Source organism: Tenrec ecaudatus, chromosome 6 (assembly GCF_050624435.1).
Source record: "Tenrec ecaudatus isolate mTenEca1 chromosome 6, mTenEca1.hap1, whole genome shotgun sequence".
NCBI lineage: Eukaryota > Metazoa > Chordata > Mammalia > Afrosoricida > Tenrecidae > Tenrec > Tenrec ecaudatus.
The window spans coordinates 61,771,906-61,788,927 of NC_134535.1; the positions used below are offsets into that span (position 1 = coordinate 61,771,906).

At 44.4% G+C, this 17,022-nt stretch overlaps 1 protein-coding gene, 1 non-coding gene and 1 pseudogene across 5 annotated transcripts in view; all 3 read right to left on the reverse strand.

Moving 5' to 3' along the window:
• Positions 1-6,702, reverse strand: part of MDM2 (MDM2 proto-oncogene) — a 29,126-nt gene extending 22,424 nt beyond the window's left edge. The window contains exons 1-3 of one of the 4 annotated variants that reach the window (XM_075551310.1): positions 6,393-6,702; positions 5,574-5,664; positions 315-389 (exon numbers count right to left, since the gene is read on the reverse strand). In XM_075551310.1, coding sequence (XP_075407425.1) covers positions 315-389; positions 5,574-5,660 — 162 coding nt within the window. In that variant the 5' untranslated portion in view covers positions 5,661-5,664; positions 6,393-6,702. Of the gene's footprint in view, positions 1-314; positions 390-5,573; positions 5,665-5,832; positions 6,003-6,392 lie in introns of those variants that run through there. The other 3 variants (XM_075551311.1, XM_075551313.1, XM_075551312.1) reach the window with 3 other exon arrangements.
• Positions 1,269-1,402, reverse strand: LOC142452247 (small nucleolar RNA SNORA55). The gene has a single exon (XR_012785270.1). It is a non-coding gene; the product is annotated as a small nucleolar RNA SNORA55 (small nucleolar RNA).
• Positions 6,703-6,709: 7 nt separating the features above from the next.
• On the reverse strand, positions 6,710-16,185 carry LOC142451419 (protein BTG3 pseudogene; annotated as a pseudogene).
• Positions 16,186-17,022: the final 837 nt, after the last annotated feature.

Genomic DNA, 17,022 nt, shown 5'->3' on the forward strand with positions numbered 1-17,022 from the left:
TACCCCAGTTTGCCAAATGGGGTCAGGTAACAAAGGTTAGAACCCTTGCTTCCACTGGTCTCTGAGTTCCCAGTTGAGAAGGGAAACTCAAGATATGTCGTCAGCTTCAAAGTAAAATCCAAATACTTTATCACCTTCTCCAAAACACCAAAACAAACCCAATGCCATCATCCAGTCAATTTCAACTTATATAGTCTCTAATAATGTTACTTGAAAACCACTCTGGCTGGTCAATTATCCCCTTGGTCCTGGAAACACTGAGAATGGTTACATATAATAAGATATTAGCTTATTTATCTGTAAGATAAGCGTACCTCTTTCATAGTATAAGTGTCTTTCTGTGCACCAACAGACTTCAACAACTTCAAAAGCAATGGCTTTGGTCTTACCTATAAAAGACAGAATTGATATTATAACTCCAAAATCAGTCTAGCACTATAAGCTTTTCAGCAAATATGGTGTAGTTATTCAATTAAGGCAAGAGACACAAGGTTTAATCATCTCACAAGGCTAAATTTCAAAACCTAAGTCAGTACTTTTTAAATGTACTAGTTAACCTACATAGACCATGTACTACAATGTCAAGAGGGTTTGGGAAAAAAAGTTGGGGAAGATGACTACACAAATGTCAAGGAAGGCTAAATTTTTATTTAAAAACAAACAAAAACAACCCTGACATCAAGTTGATCCTGACTCACAGTGAGCATGTAAGTTCCAAGCCTGCCAATCTGTATAGGAGTAGACAGCATCATCTTTTTTCCCAGGAGCAGCTGGTGAGCTTGAACCTCCAACCTTAAGGTTAGCAGCCCCAAAAGCCACCAGGGCTCTCAAAAACTCTGGCCACCTCAAAGCACCCTACTGCTTTACATACTCAAACAACTAAAAATGGAATTCCCAAGGATAACCTGGTACAGACTCTAAGAGAACAACTGGTTTGAGTAGGGTAGGTCCTTTTCCCAATGTTCCCTTTCCACAGATAAGGATTCTGAAGGTTCAATCACCACCACACACAGAAACAAGCCCAAACTCACTCCCGGCCAGTTGATGATGAGTCACAGCAACCTTACAGAGCAGAGTGGAGCTGCCGCTCTAGGTTTCTGAAATCTTTTATCTTTATGGGAGTAGGCAACCTCATTTTTCTCCTGTGGACCTGGTGGGACTGAACCACTGACCTTTCGATCAGCAGCTTAATGCACAACCGACTACACATCACCAGGGCCCCAACTCCAGCTCCAAAGTCCTCAAAACCCCTTCCATCTCAGGAATGGGAGTGTGGCAGAGTTGTAGAGACAGGCCCCAAGGCAAATGGAAACAACCCGTCTGGATTTCCTCTGCGCATACTGTAGCACCATCTGTCCCCACACTAGCACGGGGCAGCAGAGTATGGGAAAGATTCAGGTGCTTCCTGAAGGCTAGAGAGCTGACTGAACTCAAGCTGATGGATCACAGACTGCAACTACAACCTAGCATTTATACTGCTACACTGACTCAGATGCTCTACAATTTAAATAAATGCTTGAGGAACAGTTACTGAGCTTCAGTATACACCAAACCCTGCTGAGTACTGCAACAACCAGAAAAGACAAATGACCTCTACTCAAGCCTACCAAGTAGATCAGGATGGGAAAACTTTTTCTGAAAAGAGCCAGGTGATAAATATTTTAAGCTGTGTGATATATGGTTATGTCACAATGACTTAAGTTTGCCATTATAACAGCAAATTATAAACATGAATGTGGGTAAATTTCAATAAGCTCTGGCTTGCTTGATCCCGATTCTAAAGGCTTTGGGAAGTGGTACTGAGAGAGCAATTGACAAACGAGAAAGGAATATGATGTGCAGACACTCTAGCCCTGCACGCTGCCTACATTACAATCTGGAAACTATAATTTGCGTCTCCCACACAGACTGCCTCACACCTCTGATAGCATTCCAGTTTAAAAACCTAATTCTCATTGAGATTTAAAAATCATGTGTTACTCCTGAGACCATGACCCACAGCCACCCTTCAGATCTGAAAATGAACTCATCGTGGTTAAGAGTAAAGCAAAACAGGTCCACAAGGTAGATACACAATCCTTACCACAATCAGCCATTGGAGATCAATATGGAACCACAGGTGTAAGGGCCAAGTTCAGAAGGTAGGACGGTTTGGGAGGAGTGGGAGGGGGGAAGGGAAGTAGGAAACACAGGAAGGAAAGGGATAAGTGATGCTACACTGTGGGGATTGTAATCAATGACAGGAGACAAAATGTATATGACCTGTAGAATGGAAAACTAGTTTGTTCTGTGAACCTTCACCTAACTCATCATCAAAAACTTTTTAAAGAATGTTTACAGCTAATCAAGAGAATACACAATATTTAATTACTGAAAACTTAAAATATACAAATAAACATAGGACTGAATCATTATTTTGACCACACAAATGTTTTGCTACTTGCTTACACATGCACACTTTTCAGGTTATGTAGAGAATGAACTTTGCATAAACAAAAACTCCTCCTCCAAAGTGTGTAAGCCACAAAGTATTAAAGAACTCAAAAATCTGGGTTAAAAATCAAAATGTGAAGCTATTGCTTCCCTACACAGCACCTATCTAAGTCCTATCTCAGTCCATACCAGCAGTTCTCAACCTGTGGGTCAAGACCCCTTTGAGGGTCAAACGACCCCTGTAGGGTCATCTAAGACCATCGGAAAACACTTATTTCTGATGGTCTAGGAACCGAGACACGTCTTTCTCAGTCTCCAGGTGGGTCCACCCACATACAAGTACCCGGCATGAAGACTTGTTACCCAAGCTATACCATGCTTCAAAACAAAAATTCATTTATTTGTAATTAGAAATAAATATTTCACAATATATAATTACATATTTTTTGTGATTAATCACCATGCTTTATGTTCTATTTTAACAATGAAAATACATCCTGGATATCAGATGTTTACATTACGATTCCTAACTAGCAAAATTATAGTTAGGAAGTAGCAATGAAAATAATTTTATGGAGGAGCTGTTATCAAGGGCTCAATTAGAAAACAAATATTTTGAGAATGATGGCAACAAATGTACAAATGTGCTTGACACAATGGATGGATGCATGGATTGTGAGAATTATACGAGCCCCCAGTAAAATGACTTTTAAAAAAAGAAAACAATGTTATGGTTGGGGTCACAAAATGAACTGTATGAAAGGGTTGTGGCAGTAGGAACATGGAGAACCACTGGTCTATACAGTTGCTTTTGTTTTTAGCTTTTTAAGTCTATACACTTCTAAAGGTATAATTTCCAACTTTCTAGCTTTTCCCTGAACAGTTCTGTGCTCTTCAATTTACATCATGTCCAACACCAGTTTGGGCATCCTCAGGGGACTCAAGCAATGTTCCTTTGATATGTCATTTGAGTTTGAGGAACAAAAAGAAGTCTGAAAGGGCAAAAAACCAGGACTGCAGAGTGGATGAGGTAAGGTTTCCCAGTGAAATTCATAGGACCGCCCTTGCTACCCTCAAAAAATAGTAGGCATTCTCTTAAAGGAAAAAAAATTCCTCAGTGTAACTTTCTGGGACACGCCCCCCCCACACACACACACCCCAATGCAGTTTTCAATTTTCTGAGAACATCTTCATAAAAAGTTTCCATGATGATTCTGTGTCCTATAAGAAAATCCATCAAATTATTCCTTTGGAGCCCCTCCCCCCAATCCCCCAAAAAAACCTTCCAAGCTGACCTCTCTGCCTTGAATTGAACTGGCTGCCTAGCAGATGCCCTCAATATCTAGTTTTAATTAGTTTTTTTAAGATACCCTACCAGACTAAGACAAGAGTGTCACTTAGAGAATTTGTCTGCAGCTACCCAGTGATGGCTGAGACATGCTCAAAAAACATTTTATATGGAATAAAACTGCTTATATATGAACTATATAACCCTACCTTTTAACACCCTCAGTATGTTAGGTTAACTTCAAATTACATAAAGTATCTTCAGAGTATGACTCTTCTACAGATAGTCACTAGTCGTTTACTGAGACTGAGGAATGCAAGGGGCCTTGGCGGCGCAATGCTGAAGTGCTCAGATGCTAAAGAGAGGAGGTTCAAACCCACTATTTTTGGTTCCCATGGACATTATGGCTCAAGAAACCCAATGAGGCTGCCCTATTCTGTCATACACGGCTGCTAGAGTCAGAAGTGACTAGCAGGCACACACAAGCTACACTAACAAGAAAATTACTAGAAAAGACAATACCAATCTTAACTTTGAATTTTTAAAAAAGAGCAATTCTACCTACAGGTCTAGATATAAAAAACAAAACCAGTAGGTGGAGGAAGAACCACCGGAATAATTTGCATAACCTTGATACGAAAGAGGGCTTCCAAAGTGTGTGAAATTAAAAAGAAAAATCTACAAATTTGACTTCATAAAACTCAAGATTTCTCAGAGGCCAACATAAAATTAAATGAAACTTTTGTAACCAAAAAAAAATTTAAAACGTACTTGGCACACAGAACTACTACTAATTGTTAAAATATATATATATATCTACAACAGCCTACAAGAAATTAGATAAGTGAACCAGGTTAATTCCAGAAGCAGCACAAGTGACTTCAATGAAAAGATGCCTAGCTCCAGCAGAAATTAGGAAAATACAAGTAAGACAGCATCTTAAAATCCATCAGTAAAGGCACAATTTCTAAAACGGTTTAGTCATGCTAGTGAACATGCCGCCGTCAAAAAAATGGTTTTAGTCATTGACATGGGTGGAGAACACCAACCGCACTACACCATCAGTGCCGCCCTGCTGCAGTAAAATACCATCAACAAGACTGTAACACAAATTTAAACATATGACGGGCCTTCAAAAAGCTTGTGGGAAAAGTTCCATTTGCTTAGTTCTGTTGTCCCATGAACTAACTTTCTGAAGCCCCCTCATACAGGTGGTACCTATGTGGACACACGTAGAAAAAAGATCTAAGGACAGACGGAGGAATGAAAGACTAGATTTTCTGTTTTTAACTTTATCAAAATGCCAAACTCACTGCCATGGAGTCAATTTGGACTCACAGCAACCCCGACAAACTTCCCTGTAGGTTCCCAAGACCATAACTCTAAATGTGTAGAAGCCTGTCTGCACAACCCGCATGAATGGGATCTGTGCTTCCAAGAAAACGTTTGACAGTTTAAGGTAGAAAAAAAGTTACATATGCATAACTTCGGCATCTGTGTTTAAGAATGTAATTAAATTCCTTTTTAAAGTTGGCTGAATAAAGGGATCATAAACTATTGACTGATTCTTAAAGTTAACTTGTGCTCCATGCAGTCTGGTCTCACACAAGCAGAACTAGGCTAACAACCCAATGCCATCCCACAGCGACCCTATACAGGACAGGGTCCCTGAAAACGTAAATCTTAACCGGAGCAAGGAGCTGCATCTTTCTCCCCCAGGGGCTGGTAGGTCTAACCTGCAGCCCACGAGAGTAAAGCAATGCACTTAAATTTCCACCTAAAGAGCTGCAGTGGTCGTCAATTAACTAAATAAAACGTCTAAAAAGTTAACACTCGGGCCAAAAATACCAACCAGCGTCTCTTGTTCTGAAGCAGGAATCTGTGAGGTGCTTGGAGCAGCACCATCCGTAGAAGACACAGACATGCTGGTATTGCACATTTGCCTACAAGTGTGAAACACAAACCAAAAAAAGAAACAACACAAATGATGAAAAGTTGAAATAACGAAACATCTGTGAAAAAGACAAAATCATGTACAAAGAAGGTTTATAATCGTATCTAAAGCAGATTTATATTAAAACCAAAGCCAATAATAGCAAGCGGGGCCTTACCTGGGATCAGCTGGGGGAAAGGCGTGGGCCGCTTGCAGCCAGCAATGAGCACAGCCCGGGAGAGACCTGCTTTTTAAATAGCCGCAGCGGGAGGCAAGTCCGGGCTTAGCTCCTTTTCCTGCAGATTCGGAACGTGTCCGAACTTGACCAGCCCAAGAGGAAAAGCTGAGTCAACCTGCCCGCTGAATCAGCCCAATCTCGCCCAGGGACGCCAGCCCGTTTCGACAAGCTTCCCAAACAGGCACCTGTGCTCCCTCGGACCCCGGCCAGGGGGGCGTCGGAAATCCCGCAGCCCCCGCCCCGCCCGTGACCTTTGTCCCGGCCTTCGGCGAGACCCACCCACCCCCAGCCCCTCCCCAGAGCGAAGTCCCGAAAGCCCGCCTTCCTCACGGGCGGTGAAACCTCGCCTCTAAACAAACCCCGAACCACGTTGCCCCGCGACCCCCGCCAGGAACCACACAAAGGCTGCGCGCAGCGCGAGGCGACGACGGCCAGCCCGCGGAAGGAGACCAAAGTCCCAGATGCGACACAGCGCTGACCGTGCCCTTCCCGGCCGTTACCTGCTTCTCACCGCGCGGGGCTGCGCCGGGGGCGAGGGGGAGGGGATCCTCGGTCTTCCCGGCGCCCTTCACGGAGCCCGCGGAAGTCCGCCGGCCTCGGCCTGGGCGACCATTCCACTCGCAGGGCCCGCGCCGCCGGGGCGCCCGCACACTGGAGGGCCGAAGGAGCTCGGCTTCGAAAGCGGCGGGGACTCGCTCAGAAGGGCCAGGGCTGCCCCTCGGGGTGGGCTTCGTGTCCCATCCCCCCTTCCTGCCACGCAGGGCCCTCAGAGGCCCCAAAGGAACGGCGTTGGTGAAGGTTCCCCCTCGCGCGCCTCCTACCGCCCAAGGCGAGCGCGCCGGAAGTTGCGGTCCATCCGGGCGTTTGCGCGCGCGCGCCCAGGCCTCGGCCTGCGCCAATTAGGGGAGGGGTCGCAGCGTCGTGCGTCCCGGCTCTCCCCCGAGGCCGCGAAGCGGGGTTCCGGAGCTCGGCGGCGGGCGCCGGGGCCCCGCGGCTCCGCCGGGTGCCGGTCCTGAGGCGGGCGTCGGGGTACGGGTCGCGCGCCGGGCTTCGCCCCGGTTTCCCGCGGCGCCGTTGGGCGGGCCCCGCGGGGCAGCTTTGCTGGGGCCGCGCTCAAGACGTCTGAAACTTGAGCCCTTTTCGTATTCCAGCAGCTGTGGAAACGGAGCGGATTCAAACCCAGGTCCAGGTGGTGCTAAACCAAGGGTTACAGCTCTATTTTAGCCCACATCAGCAGCCGCTGGAGATTTACACAAATGAGAATTCTTTCGAGCCTTGTTTTAAATTTATTGTTTTTCCAAAACCTTTTTACTGGGAGGTAATACAGGTGGTGTATCAGCCCACAGTTCAATCACATCAAGCAATATTGTACAATTGCTACCACAGTCAGTTTAAAAACATTCTTGAACTTATTTATATCATCGCCCTTTTACACACACACTCTACCCTCCAAGAACCCTTATTCTACTGGCTGTCTCCATAGGTTCTAAATTTATTTTTAAGTAAGACTTTAGCTCATAATACGGACCCTACACAGACGTAGAAATGTTCCACTTGGAAGAGTGAAATAATAGTGAGTGGGGCATAAGGAAGGTAGTCCTTTTCATATTTAGAACATTTGTTTTCATTTTCCCTTCTCTTGCCCCACCATCACGCTCCCACTTCTGCCTCTTAGTAATTCCTATGTCCATATATTTACAGAACAATACATTGAGGTAGTGGATGGATTCTGAGCCTCTGCTCAAGCCCTCCCTCAATGCAAGAACACTTTGTTCTAACCACCTGGCATTCTGTGATGTTCACCCTCCTTGCACAATCGCTGAAGACAAAATGGGTGCACAAGCAAATGTGAAGAAAGCTGATGGTGCCTGGGGTCTTAAAGGATTGAAGTTAAACAAGCAACAATCTAGCTGACAAAGTCCACATGGAAGAAGCACACCAGCCTTTGCGATCATGAAGTCAGATAAAAGGCATCAGAAGACCCAAAACAAACAAACAAGCATATAGCTGAGAACAAGGGGGGGGGGGGTCAGAGCAGAGACCCAAAGCCCATCTCTTGATAATTGGACATCCTCTCACAGAAGGGTCACAAGGAAGGGATGAGTCAACCAGGGTGCTGTATAGCCTCAATGAACACACAATTTTCCTCTGGTTCTTTGAGGGTTCCTCTGCCCCCACCATCATAACCCCAGTCCTGCCTTTCTCTTCAGGCTAGACCCAAGCATGCACACTGGTACAGTTAAGAACTCAAGACACATGGAATCCAGGTCAGATAAACCCCTCGGGAACAGAAATGGGAGTGAGTACAGATACCAGGAGAGTAGGAGGAAGGTGGGGGGAGGATGGGAGGAAGGGGAAAACCATTGAAATGATCAACACATAACACACACACACACCTGCCGCCTCCTCAGGGGGACTAACAGCAGAAACTGGGGGAAGGGAAACAGCTGTTGGTATAAGATATGAAAATAATTTATCAAGGGGCCACTGGGGGTGGGGGAGGGGAGAAAGGAAAAAAGAGGAACCGATTCCAAGAGCTCAAATAGTTTAGTGCAGATTGGGGCAGTTCACAAAGGCCTCCCAGAAGGCTACCTACATCTTTTGTGTCTTGAGAGATGTTAAGACAAAAAACAGAAGACAAGGTTGTGACTCTACTCCCACACCTGGCTAGGGAACAGACCTGGGGATCTCTTCCCTTAAAGATTCAAGCCAAGAAACCTCTGTGTTATGTGAGGTCACTATGAGTCTAAACTCAAGAGCTCCTAACAAAAATTTCATGTACAAGGAAGATCAGATTTTAACAGTCCAGATTTGAAAATGTCAGAAGGGTGCTTGACAGCCATCTAGCTCAGAAACAACAAAGCCCACATGGAAGAAGCACACCAGCCTGTGTGATCACAAGGTGTTGAAGGGATCAGGTATAAGGCATCATCAGAACAAAAAAATCTTACCACAGTGAATAAGGCGGGGAGTACAGAGTGGAGACCCAAAGCCCATTTGTCGGCCACTGGAGATCCCCTTGCAGAGGGGTATAGGGGAGGAAATGAGCCAGTCAAGGTGTGATATAGCAACGATGAAAAAGACAACTTTCCTCTGGTTCCTAAATGCTTCTCCAGCCTCCCTGTCATGATCCGAATTCTACCTTGCAAGTCTGGCTAGACCAGAGGATGTACACTGGTACAGATAGGAACTGGAAACACAGGGAATCTAGGGCGGATGATCCCTTCAGGACCAGTGGTGTGAGTTGTGATACAGGGAGGGTAGAGGGAGAGTGAGTTGGAAAGAGGGAACGGATTACAAGGATCTACATGGGACCTCCTCCTTGGGGGACAGACAACAGAAAAATGGGTGAAGGGAGACGTCGGACAGGGCAAGAAATGACAAAATAATAATTTATAAACTATCAAGGGCTCATGAGGGAGGGGAGAAAATGAGGAGCTGATGCCAGGGGCTTAAGTGGAAAGGAAATGTTTTGAGAATGATGAGGGCAATGAATGTACAAATGAGCTTTACACAATTGATGTGTGTATGGATTGCGATAAGAGTTGTATGAGCCCCTAATAAAATGATTTTTAAAAAAAGAATTTAGAGTAGATGTTTCTATATGTGGTCATTTAATATCCAACAAACAGACCTCCTAAGACTTAAATAATGACTAATAAAAAATAAATTAGAAAAAAAGGCTACTTGAAAAATAACTTTTTATTTATGAAAAATAAAACTTTTCACAAAAGTCAAACTTTTATGAAATCTTGGGGAAAAGGAAAGTGAGGGGAAAAAAGCCCTACCAATTTGGAGGCACCTAAAATGCCAAGTCAGGGAATCGGGGCCTTGGGCTGAGTAGGCAGTGAACAGACACTGGCAACATGTCAACAGGTGATTGGCTTCAAACGATTTCTTAACAGGACCACCACGAGCCAATGCAAGTGCTGACTGGTTGGGCCAGCCCCTTCTGTACAACTTTCCCCTTTATCATTGTCTCAAGAGTTCTGCAAAAAAGTGATAGAATTTGGAGGTGTAACGGGGATGCTGAAGAAGATAGTCATACTTCCTGTCTTGATGGAACCTAGCAGAGTGCAGGGCAATGGGTTTAATGTGCGCCTTTTCTGACAATAGGTTTATAGTTCTGCTAAAATAATTTGTCAGGCCACAATCTTGTAAAGAGACAACTATGCACATAGGTATGGAAAACCCTTGCAGGGATCGATCAATTGTTATACAAACCAGGTGGCTTGGCCTACCCAGGGGCTTTGTCAGTTTTGCCCTTCTGGTAAACTTAAAAGGGCCAATTCCATAGAGGTTAAGGAGGTACCTCAATACCACCACCCAGAAGAGCTGCGAGTGGAGCACAGGTGGGATGGCACAAGATGGCACAGTGTACAGAACTAGGATACGGGTACAACATGCTGGCTGTGGGCTGCCTGGCAGCCAGAGTAGGCTTGCTGACCGAATGCACACCTTCTGACAGGAAGCTTTCGGGCAAGTGAGGTCCTTCCTTTGAAGTACTTATTTGCAGAGCTCATGAACTGTGTCCTGCCCACTTATTACTTCAAAGTGGATCCAAATTCTGAATTGTGCTGTTACTGCCTAATAACCCCCATGATCATGAGTGTGACCTGTGAGTTCTGGGCGGTCGTGAGACACATTTCTAAACCCACCAGAGATTCAGAGAATGTCGAGGGAAGGCGCTGGTGTTGGGTTTCAGGAGGGGTTTACCTCGGTTCTTTACCTCACACGCTGAAAGAATTCCCATGGCAGAAGCACTTTTGGAATTCAAGTGAGTGTTTATGGAGGAAAGGGAAGTTTCAGGTCCTATAGTCTCGAAAGGGTACCTGCTATTTCTGGAAAGCATGCTGGGTCTAGCAGAAGCTGGGCAGGGTTTGCAAATGGGCACCAAAAAAACAAGTGGACAAAATACAGAACAGAAATGTGAAACCCACAAGTAGAACTGGGGAACCCCCAAAGGTCAAGAAACCAAGAGCATTTGGGCCCCCAGTAGACCCAAGTCGGGCCCTGAGGGGCATGCAGGTGCCTGTGCACCCGCAAGTGAGAGAGACCCCCACCCTCCACCTGCAGCTGAACAAGACCAGAGTCAAAAAAGAGACAGGGCCTTCTTCCAACAACAGGCTCTTATTCCCTCCTGCCCCACTATGTGGGGATGGGGTGGGGCATTGTTGAAGGTATTGGCTGATCTTACTGGCTGAGTCTTGTCCCACCTATGTGATGTCATGGGGCTGGACCTAGTCTGCGTGCCCAGGTTCGGAGCTTGTGTCTGAGCATGCTCAGTTTGGATCTTTCCCATATGTGTCTAATTAGTGTGCCTGATCTCTTTCCAACCCCTGTATTAGGGCCCTTTGCAGGCATTGGGGAGCCAACCCCCTTTGTCCTTAACCTAGCTATCTAACAGCGTCAGCATTGTTTAAAAGGTTGGAGAGAGGCAGGACACCTGGCCTTCACCCCTCAGGAATCAGCTTTCCACCAGTCTCTAGTTTCGTTTCTCCCCTGGGAGGATAGAGGACTTCTGCTGCTACATTACACAGAGTGACTCCAAGAATGATAATGCTGGTGGCAAAGAACAAGTCTGGAGAGCATAACAATGGGTTGTTGAGTTTTTGGATGATGCATCACATAATGGAGAATTCAGTGATAGGAAACCAAAGCTCAGGACTGGAGAAGCTTTGGAGGTGAAGGTTTGTGGGGGACGGTCAGATGCTTACAGACATCTTCCCTGAAGGCAGTCGCTGCCAGACTGCTGTCTCCCCACACCACAGGGGTGGGCCTGCTCCCTGCTGCTGGAGACAATGGATTACTTCTCCCTAAGGCCTGCGACCATTAGCTTGGTTCCTTAGGTGGAGTTCACACCCTACCCATAATGGTCTCTATCAGTCGAGCCAGGGAACAGGCCAAACCAGCTCAGTGACATCCAAAGTTAGGCTGCCATCCTGTATCTAGGATCCGCCCACCCTGCCACATGTGTACCCCCAATCCCTCCTCTTCCTAATGTGTGGATCCCCCTAGATCACCCCCTTCCATTACTGTATTACCTATAGCACAACCCCTTCCTGTGATGTATGTCTTCACCTGTAATTAGGGGCCTTGCATGTTCCCAAAGAATATAAAAGCCTTGGTCAGCCTTAAAGATTCTCTCTCTCCCTCCAGGTGGACCACCAAGCGGGGCTGAGGTGAGCATGCTACCATGAATTATGTCTGACTCCATTTATTTAAATACTTCTCTTTTATCTCTCATGCTCTCTATGACTCTACTCTCGTCTTTACTTATTATCGCTGTACAATTGTGCCTACCGACCTGTAATGATGTGCTAGGGGCTGGTTTCCCCTGGCAACGGTTGGCCTAACACTTAAGGATTGAGGAATTCCTCAAAAGATGGAACTGGGATTTAGCAACAGAGGTAGAAATAGCAAAGGAATGAAAGAAAGTACTAGAAGACTATGCTAGACCACAAAATGGTACCTCCAAAACCAGAACTCAAAAACTCACTGGTGTTGCGGTGACTTTGACTCATAGCACCAAAGAAGTCAGCTAGTGATACTGCATCCTGCAGATATCAAAAACACCAACGGAACGAGTGGACCTCCTCCCTCTGAAAGAAGTCCCTGCGTGCTTAATGCAATTGAACGATGGCTTGTTAGAAGATTTGTAAGCGCCCCGATAAAATGATTATTTTTTTAAAAGAAGGGAAAAAAGGACTTCCTATTATTTGTGACTTTAGTGTTTGTTTGTTTTTCATAAAGCAGACCAGCTAGTTTTTCTCTGCATTCCAGTATTAGCCTATTTTTCCATCCTAGTGCCCTTTTTTGGGGAAACAAAATTATAGTTAATTTCCAGCTGCATTGTTCTTTATTTAATAATTAGTTTATTTTTTAACAATTTCACTGACATACAATTCACATACCATACATTTCAATAATTCAATCAGATTCATGAATTGGGCAACCATCACTACAAACAATTCCAGGACATGTCTTCTTCCTTGTATCGTTGTTGTTAGCTCCCCATTTCCAGCTAGCCTCCCTGTCATATCCCTTTCAATCTATTGATCCAGTTGTTGTGTCTATAGGTTTACCCTAATCTGGGTTTCAAATACAGAAAATCACACAAAATCAAGACAGAATACCAATGGTCCAGCAACAGTGACACAATGAAACACAGACGCCAATTGACAACAAAGTAGAAAATGTTAAAAACTGAAGCAATTATACATTGGGTCAAGAGAGAGTTCACTGATAAGTTGTCACATTTTTTACCTAACTACAGTTGCAGCAATCCTCCTTGCAAAGTACTCTGGGAGTAACGAGGTCTTTTCCATGTCTGATCCATAGTCAGAGGGGATTAATCGGTGACTTCATGCAAATGGGGACCCTGCAAATGGGTTTTGAGCTTTCACAAACACCTGAAAACTGGGTGTTGAAAACTTAAACTCTAAAACCATTCCCTCCTCTGGGTTTGGATTTTATTGCTTACAATTCTTGGATCACACGTGCTATCGTGCTGCTTCTTAGATGGCTAAATGAGAGGGCTTCATTTATTCATTTACTTTTGATTTTAGTATTTATTAAATACTTTAACATATTTGAAGAAGCTTTTTAACAAGGCAAAATATAAGAACAAGAACAATTCTGTTTTATAAATGACAGGCATGTCAGTTTAATGTAATAACAAAATTAGTATAAGCCTTGTTCTTGGTTAGGAAAATCCTGTGAAGAGCAATTTTGACAGTAAAATATGCTGCTAGAGTAAAGCTTCTAGCAACCACTGGGTCCGTAGACACAACTGTATGGGGATAATATATAATAATAATCTAAAGATCACAGTAAAGTTATAGAGAGTATGAAAGATAGGCGAGGGAGTACAATAAAGGAGTCAGACACATTTTACGGTAACATGCTCACCTCCTGGATGGCCCATGATCTCAGCAGCCAGGTCCAAGCAGAGAGAGGGAGGAGGACATTATATTTCTAACCAAGGCTTATATATACTTAGGTTTATATAAGGTAACAACATACAACAGGAAGGGCTTGTATCATAGGCAACACAAGCAATGGGAGGAGGACAATCTAGGGATGTACACGCAATAGGAATGAGTACAATCTAGGGGCACACATGTGACAAGATGGACGGATCCTAGATTCAAGATGGCAGTCTAACCTGGATCCTCTTTCAGCTGGTTTGACTTTGTCTCTGGGCTCTTCTTCAGGGAAACAATCACTATCCTTATCAGTACAGTGTGGGCCCCACCTATGCTGGGACAGACAATAGTGTCTGATTGCTCTAGATAGCTGATGGCCTCAGGAAGAATACATCTAAGCAGCTGACTACCCACCCTATGTGCTAGCAAGCAGCAGACAACCTGGGGAAAAAACCTTTCCGTATCCCATAATATGCTTTATTAGTTTTATATTTTCAATTATCTACCATTGGAGAATCTTATCCTTTTAAATGCCTATTTTGATACTGTAGCATTAGGGGAAAACAGCTGGTTTTATGTATGAAACTATGTTGATTTTTTTAAAAGGAAATTCTGAAATCCTTTATGTTTTTTTCTTTTTTTGCTAAGTAATTAAACATGTTGAAATGGAACAAACCTTTTGCTTTCTCCTTGCCTGTTTTATGCACAGAGAAACACATGGTCATGCCTCCAATGATTTTTTATTTTCAACTACATGATTTTGCTCAAGTCCTCTAAACAATGACACAAAATAGATATCCTTGTGTACAAACAGCTTAAACTTTCCATAAAGTGTATGCTTAAAGGTGCTAAAACAGATTGTCCACTCCTATAGTGTTCTCATATTCAACAAAGTTGGTGCACAATACATAAATATGTAAATCTGATATTAAAATATTAGGCACTTGACTAACAAAGTTTCTCAAAGTATATCAATATATCTAAAGTGGATATATATATATATTTAAGAAAAGATTATTCTCAATAAGTTCTCTATAAAGATAAATGTGATGGTTTAGTTCATCTAACTACTACAATGAATACAGACTTTGAGCTTTTAACACAGTCAAGGTTAACTTACCTGTCTTTCAACATGATACAGAATAATTTTTTTTTTTAGTTGGGGAGTTAGTGGGAGGGGAAGTGAGTTAGTGAGAGAGTGAGAGTGAGTGAGAGAGTGCGTGAGAGAGAGAGAGTGAGTGAGTGAGTGAGTGAATTAGGGGTTAGTGGGAGAGTGAGTGAGTGAGTGAAAGAGTGAGTGGGAGAGTGAGTGAGAGAGTGAGTGGGTGAGAGTGAGTATGAGTGAGAGAGTTGAGTGAGAGTGAGTGAGTGAGTGAGTGAGAGTTGAGTGAGAGAGTGAGTGAGTGTGAGTGAGTGTGAGTGAGTTGAGTGAGTGAGTGAGTGAGAGTGAGTGGGTGAGAGTGAGTGTGAGTGAGAGAGTTGAGTGAGTGGGTGAGAGTGAGTGAGTGAGTGAGTGAGTGAGTGAGTGAGTGGGTCAGAGTGAGTGGGTCAGAGTGAGTGTGAGTGAGAGAGTTGAGTGAGAGTTGAGTGAGTGAGAGTCCAGGATAATAATTTTTAAGAAGGTAACAAGGTGCTAACATGTGAGAATTAATCCAGTGATTTCGGTTGCAGTGCATGCACCCCAGGAAGAACTATCCATCTCACTGGAATTGGGTAGTCAAGTTTATTCTTCCTTCCCTGATTTGGAAAACCAAATGGAACAGGAGGTGGATCGTGACTATGATGGCCACCCCCTAGGTACATTCCTGGGGTTTGGGGGGCAAAGGACACCACATTGGAAGAGGTGGGAACAGCAGCTCTGAAATCTGGTCCACAGGGCTAGGGGCAGCTGTCTCTGCACTGGGTTGTGCTTCCTTGCTGGTATCGTCACATGAAGAAAACGGTCCTGAATGATCATCGGAGCGGTCCTTATCAAGAGCCCGGGTAACTTTCTGGGAGATCTTGTCCTTGTTCGCATCCTCATGTTCAAAGCTGGCAGCAATGAAGGCATTGCTTTCTCCCCACATGGACAGCACAGAGGTCCACCCTGAGAGTGCGCTTCTCCGGCAGGCCTAGGTCACTGTACAAGACGCAGCAGTTCTCACAGGCTCTCAGGACACTGGGGTCAACCCTCTGAAATTCAGGACTGAATGCACCTGTAGGCCTGCCCTTTTGATGGTTTTGCAGGATATCTATGATTCTTATCCTTTTCTTGAAGTATTAGAGTCAATTTCTCAGCAAATCTCTCAACTGCCTCTTTTTTCAACCTGGCATGTTTTCGAACTAGCCTTGTGAAGAAGACAACAGCAGCAATTTCATTCTTCATCTTGTCCGTGGCCATCAACGCCGCACCGGGCCCACATAGAGGTCGGTCAGGACACTCTCCCCGCCTGGAACCCAAGGCGCGGTGTCCCCCAAGCCCACAGGGAACTGTTGGAGCAGCCTGGTCCTGCACATGCAACTCCCCTGTCATTGATGGCCAAGGGCACGTTCGGAGATGGCCTCATTTAGATGGCTGGTTGTCTTAAGACAAGACTTTAGACCCCATACGCTGTTCTTTCTGATAGCCGGGCACCCTCTCTTTCTGCACCGCACTTTGCTATAGCACCCATTTCTTCAGTGATCACTTCATGGGGGTAGGTACTTAAACAGGGATATTTCATAAGAACTAATTGTTCTTAGGTTGGGGCTACGATTAAGTTCGAGCTCAAAATTCATTCATGTATGTATGGTTTATAACACTATGATTATTTTGTTGGGGAAAAAAATAAGCAACCTCACTGCTATGGAATCATAGTGACCCCATGGGACCCCAAGGAATCATCATCAGGCTGACATGATTGACAGGTTAAACTCCACCCCTACACTTTTATATATCTTCAAGTTGACATGAAACTATGTAGCCATCACAATGGTTCATGAGCTCTAGATAGGCACACCATCTTATTGCCTGGCAAGCTAGAACAGAAGGTTAGATGATTTGAAAGCAGGAACTTGCTTTTGTCTTGATGTTTATTTTAATGGTAGGTCGCATACAATATTTGACCTTTTGTGATTGGCTAATTTCGCTTAGCCTAATGAATTCCAGACCCACCAAGTTATGAGATGTTTCATGGTTTCATTGTTTTTGAGGGATGCATGGTATTCCGTTATGAGTATGTAC